General features: G+C 42.6%; 1 protein-coding gene and 1 long non-coding RNA gene across 9 annotated transcripts; both read right to left on the bottom strand.

Moving 5' to 3' along the window:
• Window positions 1-1,482: 1,482 nt before the first annotated feature.
• On the bottom strand, window positions 1,483-25,637 carry LOC118357682 (tripartite motif-containing protein 16-like). 5 transcript variants are annotated; one of them, XM_052477673.1, is made up of 8 exons: window positions 24,497-25,637; window positions 13,451-13,546; window positions 11,204-11,284; window positions 10,849-11,001; window positions 8,310-8,481; window positions 4,103-4,198; window positions 1,976-2,644; window positions 1,483-1,938 (listed from the first exon to the last, which is right to left on the bottom strand). In XM_052477673.1, the coding sequence occupies exons 1-7, from the start codon at window positions 25,430-25,432 to the stop codon at window positions 2,004-2,006; spliced, it is 2,175 nt and encodes a 724-aa protein (XP_052333633.1). In that variant the 5' UTR covers window positions 25,433-25,637; the 3' UTR covers window positions 1,483-1,938; window positions 1,976-2,003. The 5 variants fall into 5 exon arrangements, with proteins under 5 accessions (XP_052333633.1, XP_052333634.1, XP_052333635.1 ...); XM_052477674.1 differs by having other exon boundaries at window positions 1,483-1,928; XM_052477675.1 differs by having other exon boundaries at window positions 1,483-1,918.
• LOC127911363 (uncharacterized) lies at window positions 8,491-10,628 on the bottom strand. Of its 4 annotated transcripts, XR_008077951.1 has the most exons (4): window positions 10,523-10,620; window positions 10,267-10,369; window positions 9,985-10,105; window positions 8,491-9,640 (listed from the first exon to the last, which is right to left on the bottom strand). It is a non-coding gene; the product is annotated as an uncharacterized LOC127911363 (long non-coding RNA). The 4 variants fall into 4 exon arrangements; XR_008077954.1 differs by lacking the exon at window positions 10,267-10,369 and having other exon boundaries at window positions 10,596-10,628; XR_008077953.1 differs by lacking the exon at window positions 10,267-10,369 and having other exon boundaries at window positions 10,508-10,605.

Below are 25,637 nucleotides of genomic sequence, written 5' to 3'. Positions count from 1 at the left end.
ATACATTACCCTTACATTTACCCCCTACATATACATTACCCTTACATTTACCCCTACCTATACATTACCCTTACATATACATGTACATTACCCTTACCTTTACCCATACCTATACATTACCCTTACATTTACCCCTACCTATACATTACCCTTACATTTACCCCCTACATATACATTACCCTTACATTTACCCATACCTATACATTACCCTTACCTTTACCCCTACCTATACATTACCCTTACCTTTACCCCTACCTATACATTACCCTTACATTTACCCCCTACATATACATTACCCTTACATTTACCCATACCTATACATTACCCATACCTATACATTACCCTTACCTATACATGTACATTACCCTTACCTTTACCCATACCTATACATTACCCTTACCCTTACCTATACATTACCCTTACATTTACCCCTTACCTATACATTACCCTTAGCTTTACCCTTACCTATACATTACCCTTACCTATACATTACCCTTACATTTACCCATACATTACCCTTACCCTTACCTATACATTACCCTTACCTATACATTACCCTTACATATACATTACCCTTACCTATACATTACCCTTACCTATACATTACCCTTACATATACATTACCCTTACCTTTACCCATACATTACCCTTACCCTTGCCTATACATTACCCTTACCATTACCCTTACCTATACATTACCCTTACATATACATTACCCTTGCCTATACATTCCCCTTACCTATACATTACCCTTACTATACATTACCCTTACCTTTACCCATACATTACCCTTACCTATACATTACCCTTACCTATACATTACCCTTACCTATACATTACCCTTACCTATACATTACCCTTACATATACATTACCCTTAGCTATACATTACCCTTACCCTTACCTATACATTACCCTTACCTTTACCCATACATTACCCTTACCTATACATTACCCTTACCTATACATTACCCTTACTATACATTACCCTTGCCTTTACCCATACATTACCCTTACATATACATTACCCTTACCTATACATTACCCTTACCTATACATTGCCTTCAGAAAGTATAGTCAAATCCCTTGACTTTTTCCACATTTTGTCAATCAAGGCGAAGCTAGTGAACATTAACCTGTTAGGGAGGCTGCGAATTTTCGCAGCTTTTTTCTTCTTAATAGTGTATATCTTTTGGCAAACAATTATGAATGAACTGTGTGTGTGTGTGTGTGTGTGTATGAGAAATTAATTTCATATTTATTAAACTCGGTACTGGTACACCCTGAATATAGCCATGTTATTTTTTACTCGTTATTGTAGTTCATTATTCACTGTGTATTTATTCCTTGTGTTACTACTTAAATGTTCTATGTATTTGTTTAACTCTCCGTTGTCGTAAAAGGACCTGTAAAGTAAGCACGTCCCTGTTAGTCTGCAGAGCATGTGACAAATACACATTTACGACGCATGTAACAAATACCAAGCAGTTGACAAATACAATTTAATTTCATTTACTGTGGCATCTCTCAAATACAGTACATTCCAAAGTCACAGTTTGTAGTAAACAGTAACAGCAGTCCCAACATTTCCCAAAGAAGTCCCCCATTCAAATAGTCACAGTATCAAAACTGTTCTGCGTCAGATTTAAAACACACAATATGAACAGAAAGGGACCCATCTCATTATATGTAACCTACCCACTGACGTTATACCAAGACTAGTCACGCAACACAACAAGAATAGGAACAAATATATTATAAATATTAGAACATAATATACAGATCTCGTGAGGTTTCTTGTCACTTGATAATGATTTTGGTTTCTTTTTCCATTGTTTCCTGCATTCTGAATCTTTTTCAGGCTCGACGGAGGAAATGACTACTACCGCCTACTACCGCCTACTACCGCCTACTACCGCCTACTACCGCCTACTACCGCCTACTACCGCCTACTACCGCCTACTACCGCCTACTACCGCCTACCGCCTACTACCGCCGAATCGATCATTGTTCAACAACAAGAGTTACAGTGAAACGGCTTTGGGGTGCTGCGTCAGTGTTAAGAGGTATTTTAGGGAGAGAGGGGCTTTTCAGTGTCAGCGGCTCTCCAGGTTCAACAAGCACTACCACGTTCTCCTTCTTCGACAGCCAGAAGGCTGGGTAGAGGGGCTCCAGAAACTCAGCCTGGTATTTGTGGATGAGGGTCATGCCGACGACGTCATCCACCCCGTAGAAAGCCAGTAATCCACGGCTATAGTCCACATAGACCCCAATGCGTGTGAACTTGTCCACGCTTAGAGGCGTCTCCACATCACCGTGCCAGGCAGAGAAGCTACGCCCGTTCCATTGGAGGCACCATGAGAAGTCATTGCCGGTGATGCAGCTGTTACTTTCAGGACCCTTGCGGTCGATGCTCTTGTAGGTGAGTCCGACGTACGTGCCCTCGCCGCTCACGTCCACCTCGAAGTAGTGTCGGCCGACATAGAAGCTCTCTGTGGCCAGTACCTGTCGCCAGCTCTCAAAACGTTCAGGGACGTCGGGGTACGGGTGTTGCCAGGGTGTGGTGTTGGTCACCTTTCTGTTTTCCTCAGTCAGACGCAGGAATTTATGGGCCGTGTCCGCATCAAAACTCACAGGATTGGCATCTGCACAGCGTGAGAGAGAATAACATAACACAGGATTGGCATCTGCACAGCGTGAGAGAGAATAACATAACACAGGATTGGCATCTGCACAGCGTGAGAGAGAATAACATAACACAGGATTGGCATCTGCACAGCGTGAGAGAGAATAACATAACACAGGATTGGCATCTGCACAGCGTGAGAGAGAATAACATAACACAGGATTGGCATCTGCACAGCGTGAGAGAGAATAACATAACACAGGATTGGCATCTGCACAGCGTGAGAGAGAATAACATAACACAGGATTGGCATCTGCACAGCGTGAGAGAGAATAACATAACACAGGATTGGCATCTGCACAGCGTGAGAGAGAATAACATAACAGAAATTATAAAAGTAAAACAAAATCAATAACTTAGGCAAGGCCAACTTTACAGATTCAAACTACAAATTACGTCATACAAAGATTTGAATATTTCTACAGAATATTATGATAACTACTTGAAGGACTACTGTAATATTATAATAACTACTTGAAGGACTACTGTAATATTATGATAACTACTTGAAGGACTACTGTAATATTATGATAACTACTTGAAGGACTACTGTAATATTATGATAACTACTTGAAGGACTACAGAATATTATGATAACTACTTGAAGGACTACTGTAATATTATGATAACTACTTGAAGGACTACAGAATATTATGATAACTACTTGAAGGACTACAGAATATTATGATAACTACTTGAAGGACTACATAATATTATGATAACTACTTGAAGGACTACTGTAATATTATGATAACTACTTGAAGGACTACAGAATATTATGATAACTACTTGAAGGACTACTGTAATATTATGATAACTACTTGAAGGACTACAGAATATTTTGATAACTACTTGAAGGACTACTGTAATATTATGATAACTACTTGAAGGACTACTGTAATATTATGATAACTACTTGAAGGACTACTGTAATATTATGATAACTACTTGAAGGACTACAGAATATTATGATAACTACTTGAAGGACTACTGTAATATTATGATAACTACTTGAAGGACTACTGTAATATTATGATAACTACTTGAAGGACTACTGTAATATTATGATAACTACTTGAAGGACTACAGAATATTATGATAACTACTTGAAGGACTACTGTAATATTATGATAACTACTTGAAGGACTACAGAATATTATGATAACTACTTGAAGGACTACTGTAATATTATGATAACTACTTGAAGGACTACTGTAATATTATGATAACTACTTGAAGGACGACTGTAATATTATGATAACTACTTGAAGGACTACAGAATATTATGATAACTACTTGAAGTATTACTGTAATATTATGATAACTACTTGAAGGACTCCTGTAATATCATTCAAGTGATTTGAAACCTTGTTTTTGTTTGTGTATGGATGACCTCAATATGATAGAAGAGACGTACACTTTAGAAAGTCCTCCCGCGTCTCTGGGTCTGGAACGTCCATGTTCTGTTTGGCTGCGATTATTTCATGGACTGTGGTTTTAATCCCCATCATGTCTGGAGAGGAGAGAGAAACATAACATGTTTTATGCTCAGAAATAATCACATTGGGGCCTACTTCACTTTAACTCACACGCATGAAGTTTTCGTTTGAATGTAGTCATTTCTTTTTGCATGGACACTTTTGTGAATTTTATTAGGATCCACATTAGCCAACGCCGTAACGTTAGCTAATCTTCCTGGGGTCTAACCCCAATTAATAAGACATTACAAACAATTACAAATTAAGACTTTACAAACATTTAACAAGTAGACAATACAGAGAGTTTCAATACCTGACAGGAAACACATTTAACATTCAGTTGTTGCTTTCTATTTCCTGTCCGGTCATATGGTCCATCACATTAGATGTACTTTCAATTTCCTGTCCAGTCATATGGTCTATCACATTAGATGTACTTTCAATTTCCTGTCTACTCATATGATCTGTCACATTAGATGTTCTTCCTATTTCCTGTCCAGTCATATGGTCTATCACATTAGATGTTCTACTTCCTGTCCAGTCATATGGTCTGTCACATTAGATGTTCTACTTCCTGTCCAGTCATATGGTCTGTCACATTAGATGTTCTACTTCCTGTCCAGTCATATGGTCTGTCACATTAGATGTTCTACTTCCTATCCAGTCATATGGTCTATCACATTAGATGTACTTTCAATTTCCTGTCTACTCATATGATCTGTCACATTAGATGTTCTACTTCCTGTCCAGTCATATGGTCTGTCACATTAGATGTTCTACTTCCTGTCCAGTCATATGGTCTGTCACATTAGATGTTCTACTTCCTGTCCAGTCATATGGTCTGTCACATTAGATGTTCTACTTCCTGTCCAGTCATATGGTCTGTCACATTAGATGTTCTACTTCCTGTCCAGTCATATGGTCTGTCACATTAGATGTTCTACTTCCTGTCCAGTCATATGGTCTGTCACATTAGATGTTCTACTTCCTGTCCAGTCATATGGTCTGTCACATTAGATGTTCTACTTCCTGTCCAGTCATATGGTCTGTCACATTAGATGTTCTACGTCCTGTCCAGTCATATGGTCTGTCACATTAGATGTTCTACTTCCTGTCCAGTCATATGGTCTGTCACATTAGATATTCTACTTCCTGTCCAGTCATATGGTCTATCACATTAGATGTTCTACTTCCTGTCCAGTCATATGGTCTGTCACATTAGATGTTCTACTTCCTGTCCAGTCATATGGTCTGTCACATTAGATGTTCTACTTCCTGTCCAGTCATATGGTCTGTCACATTAGATGTTCTTACATTTTTTTCTCGAAGGTGGATTTACTTGTTGCCTGAGAAATATGGATTGGTAAAGAGTTCCATTCAGCTATGGCTCTATATACAACTGTATGTTTAAGACGATTTGTCCTTGGCTTGGGTTGTCTTAGATGCCCTGAATTTACCTGTCTGGTTCGGTGGTTATGCGTGTTGCTACTATGTACTAACTGGCCTGACAAATACTGTGTTTTTTATTTATTTTTTAAATATAACATTCCTAAAGAAAATCAGAAGACTGAATAGTAATTTGTTTTCAACGTGAAGCCATGAGAGATTTTGATGCATTTGGATAATATTCATATGGTTAGAGCAACTGGACAGTACTCTAAGTGTGATGGGACCAGGGACAGGACTCAAAGTGTGATAGGACCAGGGATTGACCATATAACTGGACAGTACTCTAAGTGTGATGGGACCAGGGACAGGACTCTAAGTGTGATAGGACCAGGGATTGACCATATAACCAGACAGTACTCTAAGTGTGATGGGACCAGGGATTGATCATATAACCAGACAGTACTCTAAGTGTGATCGGACCAGGGACAGTGATAGGACCAGGGGACTGGACAGACTCTAAGTGTGGGACCAGGACAGGACTCAGCGTAGCCTAGTGGTTAGAGCGTTGGATTAGTAACCGGAAGGTTGCAAGTTCAAACCCCCGAGCTGACAAGGTACAAATCTGTCGTTCTGCCCCTGAACAGGCAGTTAACCCACTGTTCCTAGGCCGTCATTGAAAATAAGAATTTGTTCTTAACTGACTTGCCTAGTTAAATAAAGGTAAAAAAATAAATAAATAAAAAGTGTGATAGGACCAGGGATTGACCATATAACTGGACAGGACTCTAAGTGTGATGGGACCAGGGACAGGACTCTAAGTGTGAGGGACAGGACTCCAGACAGGACTCTAAGTGTGTGATGGGACCAGTGTGATAGGACCATTGACCATATAACTGGACAGGACTCTAAGTGTGATGGGACCAGGGATTGACCATATAACTGGACAGTACTCTAAGTGTGATAGGACTAGGGATTGACCATATAACTGGACAGGACTCTAAGTGTGTTAGGACCAGGGATTGACCATATAACTGGACAGTACTCTAAGTGTGATGGGACCAGGGATTGAATCACCTGGTTCAGTGTGCTAGATGTTACATACACTGAACATTGTATTTTAACAGCAACCTTATCTATGTGTTCTGACCATGATAAAGCTGAGTCCAACATGACGCCTAGTAGTTTTTTTCACTTGCTCTAAGTGCGTTCTATTCATCTACAAATTCAATTGGGAATCATCAGCAATCATATATCTTGAACCAAAGACAATACATTTAGTTTTAGAAATGTTCAACACCAATTTGTTCATATCAACCCACTCAGACACCATTCTCAGTTCAATGCTCAGTACATCTGTTAGCTCATTACATTCTGATGCTGAACTATACATTGTAGAGCTATCAGTATACATGACCTCTCTTGCTTTGTTTATTACGGAAGGTAAATCATTAGTAAATATAGAGCAAGCAACAAAGAACACATCGCTACACTGTCTTTGTTATTCTATGTTAATATGACAATCAAACATGCTGACTCACAGCTGGGTTTCCCTCTAGTGACAGACAGCCCTGGATTAGAGGCTTTTAACTATGTTATTCTCTCTGACTCCAGTCTACCAGTCTACTCCAGTCTACCAGTCTACTCCAGTCTACCAGTCGAATCCAGTCTACCAGTCTACTCCAGTCTACTCCAGTCTACCAGTCAACTCCAGTCTACTCCAGTCTACCAGTCGAATCCAGTCTACCAGTCGAATCCAGTCTACTCCAGTCTACTCCAGTCTACCAGTCTTCTCCAGTCTACCAGTCTCCAGTCTACTCCAGTCTACCAGTCTACCAGTCTTCTCCAGTCTACCAGTCTACCAGTCTTCTCCAGTCTACCAGTCTACTCCAGTCTACCAGTCTACCAGTCTACTCCAGTCTACCAGTCTTCTCCAGTCTTCTCCAGTCTACTCCAGTCAACCAGTCTACTCCAGTCTACCAGTCTAATCCAGTTTACCAGTCTACTCCAGTCTACCAGTCTACTGCAGTCTACCAGTCTAATCCAGTTTACCAGTCTACTCCAGTCTACTGCAGTCTACCAGTCTACTGCAGTCTAACAGTCTACTCCAGTCTACCAGTCTACTCCAGTCTACCAGTCTAATCCAGTTTACCAGTCTACTCCAGTCTACCAGTCTAATCCAGTCTACTCCAGTCTACTCCAGTCTACCAGTCTACTCCAGTCTGCCAGTCTACTCCAGTCTACCAGTCTTCTCCAGTCTACCAGTCTACTCTACTCCAGTCTACTCTACTCCAGTCTACCAGTCTACTCTACTCCAGTCTACTCTACTCCAGTCTACCAGTCTACTCTACTCCAGTCTACCAGTCTACTCTACTCCAGTCTACCAGTCTACAAGTCTACCAGTCTACTCTACTCCAGTCTACCAGTTGTAACAAGGGCTCTACACCTATGCCACACTGCCTGAAGGATACCTCAGGTCTGTAGATAAGTTTAAACACACCCGGGTAAAGAGTCTATGGAGATTCTCTTTGCATCTGGGGCACAAAGCTGAAGTGTTGTTCTTCCTCCTAACACACCATCACTTCCTCTCTACTTTCTATGTTTCTCTGTGACTAGCGTGAGGGATTTCTTTTGTGTGCCTGAACCACAACTGCATGCTCGGGCCGTTATCTTTTTCCCACTAATGGGTGAGCAGAGACGTGCAGAGGCTTGCTGCCAGCCACTATGGCAGTTTGCCAACCAGATGGTGACTGCGCTCACCATTTTTGCAGGTCTCTTTGAGTGACTCAATGTAGTTGGACAGCTGCACCTCACACAGCTCCTGTGTGGAGGTAACAATCTCTCTGCTGAAGGAGTTGAGCCGGTCCACGAGGCCGATGTAGACCCCAGGTAGGGGGATGTCGGAGCAGTCCTTCTTCCACTCGGAGTACTCCTGTAAAACACACAACACACCTCGGTTCACTATTTTGTACACCGTTGGAAATGACTGATGAAGTATCACTAATGGCGTCCTGTCCAAGGGGTGTAATTGTACATCAGGTTGTCTCATGCTACAGGAACAGGATATAGCTGCCCTTATTGGCCATTGGACAAGGCTTACTTGCTTACGTTAATGGGAACCTGAGTGAATACTAATGATGAAACATGGCTTTTGGTAAAACATTAGGTTAGTTTCTACCAGCTGAGGCTGTCGGGAGGCGCTATAGGGGCTCTTTGTAATCTCTGGAATGGAATGAAAGGAATGGAGTCAAACGTGGTTTCCATATGTTTGATGCGTTTGTTTTCTGTTTCATTCCAACCAATAAAAGGAGCGCATCCCCCTATAGCTCCTCCTACCAGACTCCACTATTTTCTACTTTAGTCGTATTTCATGATTATAGTAAATACGTATGACAGCAGCACATACGCACTTCAGGTTTGTGAATAACACTAGTGAGTCACTTGGCACTGTCCGGCACCACAACACAACTAACACCTTATCCACCAGACCAGAGAAAAAACACCTTACCTGTAGGGAGTCCACCTGAGTCATGCTCCATGTGGCACCACAACACAACTAACACCGTATCCACCAGACCAGAGAAAAAACACCTTACCTGTAGGGAGTCCACCTGAGTCATGCTCCATGTGACACCACAACACAACTAACACCTTATCCACCAGACCAGAGAAAAAACACCTTACCTGTAGGGAGTCCACCTGAGTCATGCTCCATGTGACACCACAACACAACTAACACCTTATCCACCAGACCAGAGAAAAAACACCTTACCTGTAGGGAGTCCACCTGAGTCATGCTCCATGTGACACCACAACACAACTAACACCTTATCCACCAGACCAGAGAAAAAACACCTTACCTGTAGGGAGTCCACCTGAGTCATGCTCCATGTGGCACCACAACACAACTAACACCTTATCCACCAGACCAGAGAAAAAACACCTTACCTGTAGGGAGTCCACCTGAGTCATGCTCCATGTGACACCACAACACAACTAACACCTTATCCACCAGACCAGAGAAAAAACACCTTACCTGTAGGGAGTCCACCTGAGTCATGCTCCATGTGACACCACAACACAACTAACACCTTATCCACCAGACCAGAGTTAAAAACACCTTACCTGTAGGGAGTCCACCTGAGTCATGCTCCATATGGCACCACAACACAACTAACACCTTATCCACCAGACCAGAGAAAAACACTTACCTGTAGGGAGTCCACCTGAGTCATCTCCATGTGACACCACAACACAACTAACACCTTATCCACCAGACCAGAGAAAAACACCTTACCTGTAGGAGTCCACCTGAGTCATGCTCCATGTGGCACCACAACACAACTAACACCTTATCCACCAGACCAGAGAAAAACACCTTACCTGTAGGAGTCCACTCAGTCTTGTCCATGTGACACCACAACACAACTAACACCTTATCCACCAGACCAGAGAAAAAACACCTTACCTGTAGGGAGTCCACCTGAGTCATGCTCCATGTGGCACCACAACACAACTAACACCTTATCCACCAGACCAGAGAAAAAACACCTTACCTCCAGGAGTCCTGAGTCATGTTCAGGCACCACAACACAAAACACCTTATCCACCAGACCAGAAAAAACACCATAAAAGGAGTCCACCTGAGTCATGCTCCATGTGACACCACAACACAACTAACACCTTATCCACCAGACCAGGAGAAAAAACACCTTACCTGTAGGGAGTCCACCTGAGTCATGCTCCATGTGGCACCACAACACAACTAACACCTTATCCACCAGACCAGAGAAAAAACACCTTACCTGTAGGGAGTCCACCTGAGTCATGCTCCATGTGACACCACAACACAACTAACACCTTATCCACCAGACCAGAGAAAAACACCTTACCTGTAGGAGTCCACCTGAGTCATGCTCCATGGGGGTATCCACCAGACCAGAGAAAAAACACCTTACCTGTAGGGAGTCCACCTGAGTCATGCTCCATGTGGCACCACAACACAACTAACACCGTATCCACCAGACCAGAGAAAAAACACCTTACCTGTAGGGAGTCCACCTGAGTCATGCTCCATGTGGCACCACTTCATCAGCAGTCCATGGTTAAATAATAATAATAATATAATAGAATAATAATAGTTAACCACCAAATAGATTTTGCACCTGTAAATGAGGCTACTGTCTGTGCATTACCTACCACCATGAGAATCACCTTAGGTCAGTGACTAGAACTACGGACTTGGCACCACCTCTATCTCAATACCATCGTAAACCACCAGACCAAAGTAAGACCTCACCTGTAAGAAGTCCACATCATTCTTGTTCTTGGAGAGCTTCTCCATCTGCGCCTGTGTCTTTTTCAGCTCAGTGCACCTCTGCTCCAGGTGTACCTTAATCCCATCGGCCTGTCTCAGAGCCTGCTTCTCCTCTCCCTCCAGGATCTCCGTCACCTTTAGGTTCAGGTTTAAGTTTATTACAAAATCTTGGTTTATATGCAGATTTTACAGAAACAAACAGCACATAAAACATACATCAAATGTGATGTCATACAATATATATATTTTTTAGAAGCAGGTAAAAAATAATAGATCAGCCTCAATATAGGGGCAGTGCCTAAAACAGCATATCGCTTCATCAATAAATAGGATTTACCTCTCTCTTGGCCCGCTCCACCGCAGCCTGGAGCACCGTAAACTGGTTCTCAATCACCTCACGGACCTCCGTCACTGAATTCTGCATGGGGAGATGGAAGAGGTGTTGTCAGGTCCGTTTTAGAATTGTGTACACACTAGGTATAGTATATTTAGATATAGGGGCTGAGGTGACTGACGGACGGACGGACGGACGGACGGACGGACGGACGGACGGACGGAACGGACAGACAGACAGACGGACAGACAGACAGACAGACAGACAGACAGACAGACAGACAGACGTCTGATTTAAGTGGCTTTTGTTTGTTCTTGTGATTATGTTTTCCTGGGGTCCAAACTAAGTAAGGCTAAACTACAACACTACATATAACATTATTACAACACTATCTATCTACAATACAACATGTATAATACCACCATGCGTGTGTGTGTGTGTGTGTGTGTGTGTGTGTGTGTGTGTGTGTGTGTGTGTGTGTGTGTGTGTGTGTGTGTGTGTGTGTGTGTGTGTGTGTGTCCACAGTCTGCCATTTTCCCATAAAGGTGTCTATGCTTCAGGTATTGACTGTCTGCTTACACAATCAATCCCTAGGGGACAAGGAATGCTGCATGACGGTGGAGCCAAACCCTATACAAATTCACTCACCACACCTGGGTAAACCTGTCAGGTTGGGGTGGGCGGTTCCGATACCTGGGGACTACTTATAAATTAGAGGCATCTCTTGTTCTTTTCTTAGTAGTTTTTTATGTTTTTTTTTTTAATGCTTGTAAAACATTGTGACATGTCTCTGTTTTGTCACTCGTCGCGTGGGATATCTGGAATGTACAAACACTGGGCTACAGGGATGGGATATCTGGAATGTACAAACACTGGGCTACAGGGATGGGATATCTGGAATGTACAAACACTGGGCTACAGGGATGGGATATCTGGAATGTACAAACACTGGGCTACAGGGATGGGATATCTGGAATGTACAAACACTGGGCTACAGGGATGGGATATCTGGAATGTACAAACACTGGGCTACAGGGATGGGATATCTGGAATGTACAAACACTGGGCTACAGGGATGGGATATCTGGAATGTACAAACACTGGGCTACAGGTATGGGATATCTGGAATGTACAAACACTGGGCTACAGGGATGGGATATCTGGAATGTACAAACACTGGGCTACAGGGATGGGATATCTGTAATGTACAAACACTGGGCTACAGGGGATATCTGTAATGTACAAACACTGGGCTACAGGGATGGGATATCTGTAATGTACAAACACTGGGCTACAGGGATGGGATATCTGGAATGTACAAACACTCGGCTACAGGGATGGGATATCTGGAATGTACAAACACGGGGCTACAGGGATTGGATATCTGGAATGTACAAACACTGGGCTACAGGGATGGGATATCTGTAATGTACAAACACTGGGCTACAGGGATGGGATATCTGGAATGTACAAACACTGGGCTACAGGGATTGGATATCTGGAATGTACAAACACTGGGCTACAGGGGATATCTGGAATGTACAAACACTGGGCTACAGGGGATATCTGGAATGTACAAACACTGGGCTACAGGGGATATCTGGAATGTACAAACACTGGGCTACAGGGATGGGATATCTGGAATGTACAAACACTGGGCTACAGGGATGGGATATCTGTAATGTACAAACACTGGGCTACAGGGATGGGATATCTGTAATGTACAAACACTGGGCTACAGGGATGGGATATCTGGAATGTACAAACACTGGGCTACAGGGATTGGATATCTGGAATGTACAAACACTGGGCTACAGGGGATATCTGGAATGTACAAACACTGGGCTACAGGGGATATCTGGAATGTAAAAAAACTGGGCTACAGGGGATATCTGGAATGTACAAACACTGGGCTACAGGGGATATCTGGAATGTACAAACACTGGGCTACAGGGGATATCTGGAATGTACAAACACTGGGCTACAGGGGATATCTGGAATGTACAAACACTGGGCTACAGGGGATATCTGGAATGTACAAACACTGGGCTACAGGGGATATCTGGAATGTACAAACACTGGGCTACAGGGGATATCTGGAATGTACAAACACTGGGCTACAGGGGATATCTGTAATGTACAAACACTGGGCTACAGGGATGCTACGCAGCACTTTGTTCAACGGTCACAGATCCATCCGTCTTTGACATCATCCTTTAAACATGTAAGAAGGAGGGCAGCCTACCGTACCTCAATAGAGACCGTGTTGACTTGAAGTTTGTTGATGGCGTTCTCTGCTGCTGTCATTGTCCTCACCATCTCTGCTTGCTTATCTAGTAGTTCCCTCTGTCAGGAATAAACATTTAAAAAAAGGACAGGAAGGACAACAGGAAGAGAAGGAGAGGAAGAGAAGGAGAGGGAAATTCAATGACTGCGCGCACTATAGCCAAGTTGTTGTCGTGCTGAAGCTATGCCTTTATGTGAACAATTCTGTTCAACTCATTTATTTGACCAATTTATCGGATCGTTAACAATACAGCTGAGTCACAGGAACAGAGCGTTTTCCTGTCCGTTTCTCTATTGTCAGATATGATCTGATTTCTGCGTTATTCTATTGTGTTTTTCAGGGAAGGAATCTGATTCACTACAGTTAGGACCTGCATTTCTTAGAACCGAGTGACTCTTGAGCAACTGGTACTCATGCTAGAATGCCTATCTGTACCAGAGGAAGCTGGTGGGAGAAACTATAGGAGGACGGGCAGCATTGCCTGCATGTATAGTAACGTTAGCAGCAGGAGGTTGTGTAGCACATGGGTAAGTGGTTTATCGGGTTAACCATCCATTCTAGGTAACGTCAGCTAGCTAGCTAGCTACAGCTAGCAAGCTAACGAACATATGTCCAGTCCCAAAGAGAGATCTGTGACAATACAAAAACACAATTGCAAAGAAATATGAAATGTTATATCACTTGAAAATAATGAAACAAGTCCTGGTCTAATTTCTATGTTTTCTAACCTCAGCTACAGATAACTGTGAAAACTGCTCAACCCTGTCTGCGAATTAAGTTCCCAAGGAAGGTCCCAAGTCCCGGTGAGACTGAAGAGTATATCTCCAATGGGTTATATATGCTACTGGTTTACTGTTAGAATTGGTTGTAGGACCACAACAATAGTGCTAAAAGTAACAATGCATAGACCTAGAACATGCATGGCCAACCTTGCTCCAAGAGATCTAGCTACTGGATGTACAGGTTTCTGATCCAGTCCTTCTGATGATCATTTCTATTGGACACTTCATTTCACTATCCAGTCATCTCTTGTTTTGATGTAAGATGGATGAGTAAACGCACTAACCATTTACATAGACATTATTTGTATAATATTAAATAAAATGTTGATTCATTGAATTACAGTACCAGTCAAAAGTTTGGACAACTACTCATTCAAGGGTTTTTCTTTATTTGTACTATTTTCTACATTGTAGAATAATAGTGACGACATCGATACTATGAAATGGCACACATGGAGTCATGTAGTAACCAAAAAAGTGTTAAACAAAGATTCTTCAAAGTAGCCAGCCTTTGCCTTGATGACAGCTTTGCGCACTCTTGGCATTCTCTCAACCAGCTTCATGAGGTAGTCACCTGGAATGCATTTCAATAAACAGGTGTGCCTTGTTAAGAGTTCATTTGTGGAATTTCTTTCCTTCTTAATGCATTTCACTTGTGTTGTGACAAGGTAGGGGTGGTATACAGAAGATAGCCCTATTTGGTCAAAGACCAAGTCCATATTATGGCAAGAACAGCACAAATAAGCAAAGACTAATGACAGTCCATCATTACTTTAAGACATGAAGGTCAGACAATGTGGAAAATGTCAAGAACTTTGCAAAAAAAAAACATAAAGCGCTATGATGACACTGGCTCTCATGAGGACCGCCACAAGAAAGGAAGAACCAGAGTTACTTCTGCTGCAGAGGATCAATTCATTAGATTTAACTGCACCTCAGATTACAGCCCAAATAAATGCTTCACAGAGGTCAAGTAACAGACACATCTCAACAGCAACTGTTCAGAGGAGACTGTGTTAATCAGGCCTTCATGGTGGATTTGCTGCAAAGAAACCACTACTAAAAGACACCAATAAGAAGAAGAGACTTGCTTGGGCCAAGAAACACAAGCAATGGACATTAGAACATTTTTGCAAATGTTTTGTTCTCTGAGTGAGGGAAATGCTGCAAATTAAGAGGGCTCAATGTGTTTTGAAAGATGAGACGTTAAAGATTATAATAATTACTGCTTTGATGTCATACAAGTAAGCAAAAACAGCTGTGAGTCCAAACGTGCACTTCACATTTCTACGTCATAAAACTCATGTAATGTACAGAGTCAACGTTTATGATCTCTGTGTTTTGATGCACAGTTACATGATGACATGGTGTTATACCCTGGGTTGACCTGAACAGAATGAGCCTATGTTTGTAGTATTGTAAAGAACATTTGCTGAGGACTACAAATCTGAATGTACTCATGACTCACTTCTATGCACACCAAAATGACAGTCTTTCTTGTCTGAATTGTGAAGCCTAAACCTGTAAGATCATATTGTATAGTCTAGCTAGTCACGTTGGCAATAGAACAAGCTTTCAAATGATGCCAACCTGACACGATTTACAATGGATTACGTAAACAACAACAGCAATTGGGGTGGCAGGGTATCCTAGTGGTTAGAGTGTTGGACTAGTAACCGAAAGGTTACAAGTTCGAATCCCCGAGCCCGACAAGGTACAAATCTGTTGCTCTGCCCCTGAACAGGCAGTTAACCCACTGTTCCTAGGCCGTCATTGAAAATATGGATTTGTTCTTTAACTGACTTGCCTCGTTAAATAAAGGTACAAAAAAAAACAATGGTGTGATGGTGGGGATGTGTTCCAAACTTAACAGCTACAAGTGTGCTCGCTCCGGTTCCTCAATGGTACAGTTTGGAAAGCAGCTTATAGTTGAAGACTTGCAGACCAGTTCTTCCTCAAACCCTTGTCCATTTTTGTTGTTGTTTTATATTGTACCTACTCCACATTTTCCAAGAATATTCTTAGAATGTTACTGAAAGTATTCTGAGTATTTTCAGATTTCGTTATCAACAAATGTGGTCGAGAATGCACCAATTTGTAAGTCGCTCTGGATAAGAGCGTCTGCTAAATGACTTAAATGTAATGTTAAATGAGAAGCACAGTAAATGTCAAATGCACATAAAATCAATAGTGTAATGTTCGGACTCAGTCTTGAGGCAGGTGAACTGTCGTGTCCTCACCTTTTAGTCTAATACTTATCCCCATAATCTTTCCCTTTTGATTGTTACCACGGTTATGCATATGTGGTCCATATTTCTTCTGTAAGAAACCTTTCAATGTAGCCGTACCCATACAGGCCAAATCCCCCGAGTGCTCAGGAGAGACATTACTAGCAAATATCACTATCATAAGAGTGTGCAGAAAGGAATATTATAAGGTTCATTTGATTTAATTTAAAAATGAATGATGCTTGAAATAAAGTAGCAATTTGTTTTCTTTACATGCATGTCAATATGCATATTTCCATAAACTATTTTCTCATCATTCCAGAAACCTGTGCTGGTGTAGGTGTGAGAGTGCTCAAAATGAGAGCCCCTTTATTGAAAGGTAACACTTTGAAAACCTCCCAGGCAGCCTAGTGTGTGACTGTTAATGAAGCATTTCCATATTCCTCAGCCATTTTAAGAGCTAGCCTGGTCCCAGATGTGATTGTGCTGTCTTGCCAACTCTCTATGGTCATTATCAATGACAGAGTTAGCAAAAACAACACAACCAGATCTGGGACCAGGTTACTCACTCAACAGCTGCTCTTGTGTCCTACCCTCTCCTTTCCCCTCAGTAGATTCCTGTTCTGGTCTGAGCACGCTCTCATTGCTCTGGGGAAGTATAATAAAATAAAATAAAATAAAAAAACGAATATTGTGTTCTATAGAACAACGGAACAACAAAGTTGTTCGACCTGTTTGGGCTTTAAACAATTTGTAGATGAGGCATGAATGTTAATTATCCTTATTATCCTATACTCACAGAGACAAATATCTCACGTCACAAAACATTACTTACAACTACTCACATGTTGTGTCTTGTTAAATGTAAATGGTGTTATGCTCAGTGAGACAACAGAGAGAACCTTTGAAGGGAATCTGAATCCCCCGTATGCTCAGTGAGACAACAGAGAGAACCTTTGAAGGGAATCTGAATCCCCCGTATGCTCAGTGAGACAACAGAGAGAACCTTTGAAGGGAATCTGAATCCCCCGTATGCTCAGTGAGACAACAGAGAGAACCTTTGAAGGGAATCTGAATCCCCCGTATGCTCAGTGAGACAACAGAGAGAACCTTTGAAGGGAATCTGAATCCCCCGTATGCTCAGTGAGACAACAGAGAGAACCTTTGAAGGGAATCTGAATCCCCGTATGCTCAGTGAGACAACAGAGAGAACCTTTGAAGGGAATCTGAATCCCCGTCATGCTCAGTGAGACAACAGAAGAACCTTTGAAGGGAATCTGAATCCCCGTATGCCAGTGAGACAACAGAAGAACCTTTGAAGGGAATCTGAATCTGGATAAATCAGTGAGACAACAGAGAGAATTGTTTGAAGGGAATCTGAATCCCCTATGCTCAGTGAGACAACAGAGAGAACCTTTGAAGGGAATCTGCCCCTGTTCAGTGAGACAACAGAGAGAACCTCAAAGGGAATCTGAATCCCCGTATGCTCAGTGAGACAACAGAGAGAACCTTTGAAGGGAATCTGAATATTATGCTCAGTGAGACAACAGAGAGAACCTTTGAAGGGAATCGGAATCCCCCGGATGCTCAGTGAGACAACAGAGAGAACCTTTGAAGGGAATCGGAATCCCCCGTATGCTCAGTGAGACAACAGAGAGAACCTTTGAAGGGAATCTGAATCCCCCGTCAAACTGTATGTCAACAGAATGATCTTATTTGGATGTTCCCTGAGCCAGCAGTAAACAGTAACAACGAGGTTTGGATAAGTCTGGATAAATGGCATATACTGAATTGTTTGAGACTATCCTGGCTCAACACGGACAAGCTCTGCCTCCTGTTCAACGATGTGTCAGTCGGATCAGATCAAACAACGCCTTCCCCATTCCTTTGTGAGTTATGTAATACCTCAAAAGAGGTATTTGCTTGTGAACACACAAGAAGAAAGCGAGATAAAGAAGAGCCTGAATGACCGAGGAATGAAGAATGACCGAGGGATTCAGCTAATAGTAATTGAGTTGTTGCATGACTATTGTCAATACCGTTCTGTGTTTTTCAGTCATTCCTTGATTTAGAAAGGGAATGTCACTATTTAAAGTGTTGCAACAACGGTTCAAATGCAAATAACAGGTGTGAGGATCTCTGTTGGAATGATCGAATGAATGACTGGACCTGAGGGTTGTGGGCTGTCTCTGTCACTGAGAGAGACTACCCACCAGGCACACCACGTCATTTCACTGAGAGGGACTACCCACCAGGCACACCACGTCCTTTCACTGAGAGGGACTACCCACCAGGCACACCACGTCATTTCACTGAGAGGGACTACCCACCAGGCACACCATGTCATTTCACTGAGAGGGACTACCCACCAGGCACACCACGTCATTTCACTGAGAGGGACTACCCACCAGGCACACCACGTCATTTCACTGAGAGAGACTACCCACCAGGCACACCACGTCATTTCACTGAGAGAGACTACCCACCAGGCACACCACGTCATTTCACTGAGAGGGACTACCCACCAGGCACACCACGTCATTTCACTGAGAGGGACTACCCACCAGGCACACCACGTCATTTCAACGTGGATAATTGGGTTATTATTTTATTAAAATGTTGAACAATGAGATTACCACCTGTATTCAATCACTCAAAAATACAGCTCAAAGGTTAGTTTGAATTTCCAATGTGTTATCACTATGCTTTCAACCATCGAAAAGCACAACCAAATTCCAATGGAAAAACAATGTCTGATTTTTGGTTAGTAGAATAGCAGAATGAAATGGCCTGGATTTCAGTTGAGCTTATATTAAAAGTACATGGTGATCAACGCCGTTCGAGATTATGCACAGATTATAACAGCAATGGTGAAGATCTCCACAGACCTGCAATGACCTATGACCCAATGACCTGCATGATATCTTCAACATGCATTCATTTCATATCATTTCATATAGCAGGAGAGTGAAAGTGTCTGAAAGATTTTGAATTCAGTTGAATTCCACAGATTCAGGTATGTTATCCCCTTTCTGTTTATGAAACGTTTTTCAACAGAATTGGAGGAATTAATACACCCCTGATCACACGCAGACACAGTTCACTTTCATAGCAGCCACATACAAACAGCATGATCTTTTGTCTGTTGTACAATTCCTTCTCGCATCTATGCGCTCTCCTCCTCTCACCCTTTCCCTTATCTTGTGGACTTCAGTGAACAACACAAAAGCTGTCTGTGACCAGGCGGAAGAAAAAAAAATTCAAGCCATTCCTTCAAGTCATAACCGCTAACCACTACACACAGCCTACATCGTTGTCACCGTATTAGCTAACGTCATACTAGTCAACATAGCTACTAGAACTAACTCGTTAGTAAACCCGCTACAATCATGCAGTACAGTGTACAGTCAGCGAGAAGGTTTAGCAGTTACACCGGCGGGTCCCGGTGACAATAAATTAATAAAACCAAAGACTTACCTTGACTTGGAAGAGTTCCAGTGTTGCATAGTCTTGGCCATCTAGTTAACATAAATAGCCTTCCTCTCTGTTGGATAGCCATAGCCAGCTAGCTAACATAGCATCCCTCTCTGTTGGATAGCCATAGCCAGCTAGCTAACATAGCATCCCTCTCTGTTGGATAGCCATAGCCAGCTAGCTAACATAGCATCCATCTCTGTTGGATAGCCATAGCCAGCTAGCTAACATAGCATCCCTCTCTGTTGGATAGCCATAGCCAGCTAGCTAACATAGCATCCCTCTCTGTTGGATAGCCATAGCCAGCTAGCTCACATAGCATCCCTCTCTGTTGGATAGCCATAGCCAGCTAGCTAACATAGCATCCCTCTCTGTTGGATAGCCATAGCCAGCTAGCTAACATAGCATCCCTCTCTGTTGGATAGCCATAGCCAGCTAGCTAACATAGCATCCCTCTCTGTTGGATAACCATAGCCAGCTAGCTAACATAGCATCCCTCTCTGTTGGATAGCCATAGCCAGCTAGCTAACATAGCATCCCTCTCTGTTGGATAGCCATAGCCAGATAGCTAACATAGCATCCCTCTCTGTTGGATAGCCATAGCCAGCTAGCTAATATAGCATCCCTCTCTGTTGGATAGCCATAGCCAGCTAGCTAACATAGCATCCCTCTCTGTTTGAGCCGGGTATTTGAGTAGGCTAAACTAGCTAGCTGCATTCGCTAGGTAAGTAAAAGTGGAAAAAATACAACAAAATATACGTAGCTCGCTTTCTTTTGCGCCTCCTTCATTTTTGAAGAAATACATTTGTTCTAAACTGTTCAACTATTTTCTTTCTCTCTTTTTGAGTCAACTACTCACCACATGTTATGCACTGCAGTGCTAGCTAGCTGTCACTTATGCTACCAGAACTAGATTAATTCTCTGATCCTTTGATTGGGTGGACAACATGTCATTTCATGCTGCAATAGCTCTGATAGGTTGGAGGACATCCTCCAGAAGTTGTCATAATTACTGTGCAAGTCTATGGATAGGGTGTGAAAACCATGAACCTCCTAGGTTTTGTATTGACGTCAATGTACCCAGAGCAGGACGGGAACTAGCTGTCCTCCTGCTACACAATTGTGCTACCTTACAGAGTGCTGTTGAGGCTACTGTAGATCTTAATAGCAAAACAGTGTTTTAATAAACTATTTGGTGACATTAATATATTTAATAACTGTTATCTAATAACTGTTTTAAGTGTTTCACTATTTTTATTTTGATGAAATTCACTGAGGAGGATGGTCCTCTCCTTCCTCCTCTGAGGAGCCTCCACGGACGTGAGCATGGGATTTATCGGATGATTGATTGATTGATTGATTGATTGATTGTATGTCTTAGGTGGTTCATTTAAGAGCAGCGCTGTGAGAAAGCTATGTGCTGTTGTTCAGCTATGTGCTGAATAAGTCTATATAAGTATGTATTCTTAATTTTAAATGTATGTAGTTATGTCCTTGAGTTATTACCCACTGGGAACACACACTAGTTGAATCAACGTCGTTTCCACGTCATTTCAATGACATTACGTTGAATTGACGTAAAATAGATGTTGAATTAACGTAGAATAGATGTTGAATTAACGTAGAATAGATGTTGAATTGACGTCTGTGCCCAGTGGGTATTGTCTATTGAAATGTTGTGTAAGTGAATGAAAGTGTGTATTCTTATTTTTAAATCTTTGTAGCTCTGTCCTTGAGTTGTTATTTTCATTTTTTTATTTTTTTATTTATTTAACGAGGCAAGTCAGTTAAGAACAAATTCTTATTTACAATGACGGCCTACCCCGGGACAAATCCTCCCCTAAACCGGACGACGCTAGGCAATTGTGCGCTGCCCTATGGGACTCCTGATCACGGCCGGTTGTGACACATCATGGGAACGAACCAGGGTCTGTAGTTATGCCTCTAGTACACCCTTAGACTGCTGCGCTACTCAGGAGCATTACATTTTTGTTTGAGTTCGAGACTCAATTTGTTAACTTGTCGACAAGTTAATAAGCTATTTACTGTATTTCAAAAGCGAACTTGAATTGTATTGGTTGTCAACGCAACCAAATATCAACATTTGAAGGAGATCTTCTGCTTGGATAGTTCTATTTGACTGAGTGTGTCTTTAATTCCGGTTCCCGTCTAACAATTAGTAATTGAAATGTCGTATTCACGTTAAATAAAGTTTGATTTTATTTAGTAATTTTCCTTAACTTTGAATAAAGTCATAGAACACACAATGTGCCATTTTGAAATGTGGTTTCAGCAGGGTTTCTCTTCTTATGTCAGTCACTGGCAGTCACTCAATTAGTCATTTTTAGAAGGGTAAATCAGTCTAGCCAGCTATCTAAATGTGTAGGATTTATGGCAGAATACCGATAGTCACACAGGGAATGTGCCCAGGGGCCCTGACCTCCACGAGGCCTCATTGACTTTGTTAGTCACTCTCAGTCAGATATCACTGACATGGCATACGTCTAGGCAAAATGTGTAGAATTGCAGGAAATTAGCTTTAAAACTGCAACTTTTTCTATCTGCCCCATGGCAAAATGAGTAAAATTGCATATTTTTTTAAAATACAACTGCTAAACTTCTCTACTCCCAATGATAGAATATGTAGATAAGCAGGAAATGAACTTTAAAAACGTAAATGTTTATTTCAACTGTTGTGGAGGGGGCACTAAAACATTTTTGTCTGCGAGGTGGGTGGGCCCCCCCTGGGTGGGCCCCCCACCAAATCTCACTTAGGGCCCTGTAAAAGGCAAGGGCCAGCCCTGCCTACCACCGGTCAGACACTACTATATACACTGAGTGTACAAAACATTAAGAACACCTTCCTAATATTGAGTTACACCCCCTTTTGCCCTCAGAACAGCCTCAATTCATCGGGGCATGGACTCTACAAGGTGTCGAAAGCATTACACAAGGATGCATGTTGACTCCAATGCTTCCCACAGTTGTGTCAAGTTGGCTGGATGTCCTTTGGGTGGTGGACTAATCTTGATAAACACAGGAAACTGTTGAGAGTGAGAGACCCATTAACGTTGTAGTTCTTGACACAACCCAGTGTGCCTGCCACCTACTACCATACCCCCGTTCAAGGGAACTTAAATCTTTTGTCTTGCCCATAAACCCTCAGAAAGGCACACATACAGAATCCATGTCTCAATTGTCTCAAGGCTTTCAAAACAAAAAATCCTTATGTTTAACCTGTCTCCTTCCCCCTTCATCTACACTGACTGAAGTGGATTTAACAAGTGACATCAATAAGGGATCATACATTTCACCTGGATTCAGTTGGTCAGTCTATGTCATGGAAAGAGCAGGTGTTCATAATGTTTTATACACTGGTGTACCTGTTGTCAAATGTGTGCATGTCTATAAGTGTAATAAAGAAAAAAGCTGCCTTTGATGCATTACGGCACAAGACTTAAGATGAAATCTACTTAGTATGCCAAGGACAAATTGTAAAGTGTGACGAATAGTTGAAGATACTGACTTAATAAAAATCAATGTAGGCTATAGCATTTGGAAAATGCATGGGTTAATACAATACAGTAGGATGTTTCAGACTGATCACTTACCACAGCGGGTCTGGATGAGTTTGTGAAGAAAACAGCCTGATTTTATTCCAGTCTCGCCACGTACAGAAACTTAGGTGACTCTTTACTTACAAACAAACACGAGGTGGCCAATTTTCATAGATAACAACACCACACAACTGATACGGTGTTCTGTCATTTCAGAATGGTTTGTCCCTTTATGGACAAGGTGTTTCCTTTAGATATCAAATCTATGCAAATGTTTGTTCGTGCATGTGTATCAAAGAACGTGAGAGTGAGTGAGAGACAGAGAAACTGAGAGAGAGAGAGAGAGAGAGAGAGAGAGAGAGAGAGAGAGAGAGAGAGAGAGAGAGAGAGAGAGAGACTGAGAGACAGGGAGAGACAGAGAGGGAGAGAAAGGGAGACACTGAGAGAGAGGGAGAGAAAGGGAGAGAGAGAAACTGAGAGAGAAAGGGAGAGAGAAAGACACAGAGGAAGAGAGAGGGAGAGAAACGGAGAGCCAGAGAAACTGAGAGAGAGGGAGAGGGAGAGAGAAAGACACAGAGGAAGAGAGAGGGAGAGAAAGGGAGAGACAGAGAAACTGAGAGAGAGGGAGAGAAAGGGAGAGACAGAGAAACTGAGAGAGAGGGAGAGACAGAGAAACTGAGAGAGAGAGGGAGAGAAAGGGAGAGACAGAGAAACTGAGAGAGAGGGAGAGACAGAGAAACTGAGAGAGAGAGGGAGAGAAAGGGAGAGTCGGAGAAACTGAGAGAGAAAGGGAGAGAGAGCGAGGGAGAGAGAGAGAGAGAGAGAAAGAGAGAATGGGAGAGAGTGAGAAACAGAGAAAGGAGACAGAATAGAGAGAGGGAGAGACAGCGAGAAACTGGGGGAAAGGGAGAGAGGGAGAGACAGAGAAACAGAAAGAATGGGAGAGAAAGAAGGAATGCATGCAATACCTCAATGTTTCTGCGTGCCTCCATCACAGGCACAGTGTTGTGTCCCCTGTGGTCCTCTGTCACACAGTCCTGACAGACACACACAGCGTCGGCACAACAGAAAAGGTCCAGGGGCCACTTGTGGGTCTCACAGGTCCGTCTCTCGATGTCCCTCAGCGGCTCCACCAACCTGTGGTTCTGGAACTTGGGGTTCTCCAGGTGAGGCCTAAGGTGGGCCTCGCAGTAGGACACAAGGCAGGTGAGGCAGGACTTGAGGGCCCGGCACGGGCTCATCTCCATACACGAGTCACACACAACATCATCGGGCCCCAACGGCTCTACTTTCACCTCTCCTTTTGCTTTCTCTTCCCTTAATGTGTCTCGCTCCCCAACCCCCACATCCTCTTTCACTTCCTCTGCAGGCTGTGGAGGATCAATCTCTTTATTTTTCTCTTCCTCTGATTCCTTCAGGTCTTCCTGTATCATTGCATCCTCTGGTGTCTTGGGGTCTTCTGATTCCTTCAGGTCTTTCTGTATCATTGCATCCTCTGGTGTCTTAGGGTCCTCTGATTCCTTCAGGTCTTCCTGTATCATTGCATCCTCTGGTGTCTTGGGGTCCTCTGATTCCTTCAGGTCTTTCTGTATCATTGCATCCTCTGGTGTCTTAGGGTCCTCTGATTCCTTCAGATCCCTTTTCTCTCTTTCTTCGGTTTTGATCACCAGTGGAGACTCAGCCACTATTTCAATCATCGTTCCGTTCTGTTCCACAGATGCCGGTATAGGCTTGCCAGAGCATTGTAAACACTGGGGGCAGCCCTTACTTTTCTTGCCCAGGCAGGAGTCACAGACTAAGTGGCCACAGGTAGAGGATTTGTCACCATTGAGAGCACTGGAACAAACAGTGCAGCAGAGTTTCTGGTCTGGTTTTGACTCTGGTTTGAGTTCTGTGTCTGCCATAGCTCACTCTCTCTCAGATGAACTCGCCTCAGCCGCTCCTGTTCTGTTCTGTTCTACTCTGTCTGCCTCCGGCTAACCTGAGTTAGTTCCTTCCTGGAGCCTCTAACAAGCCACACCTCAACTATGTGAGCGTCTCAGCTGAATCTCTCATACTTTCAGCTAACTCCACACACACACACACACTCCACACACACACACACACACA

The sequence above is a fragment of the Oncorhynchus keta genome, chromosome 24 (genome assembly GCF_023373465.1).
Source record: "Oncorhynchus keta strain PuntledgeMale-10-30-2019 chromosome 24, Oket_V2, whole genome shotgun sequence".
NCBI classification, from domain to species: Eukaryota; Metazoa; Chordata; class Actinopteri; order Salmoniformes; family Salmonidae; genus Oncorhynchus; species Oncorhynchus keta.
Note: the sequence above shows the minus strand (reverse complement) of the source record. Positions and strands in the feature narration are given on the sequence as shown.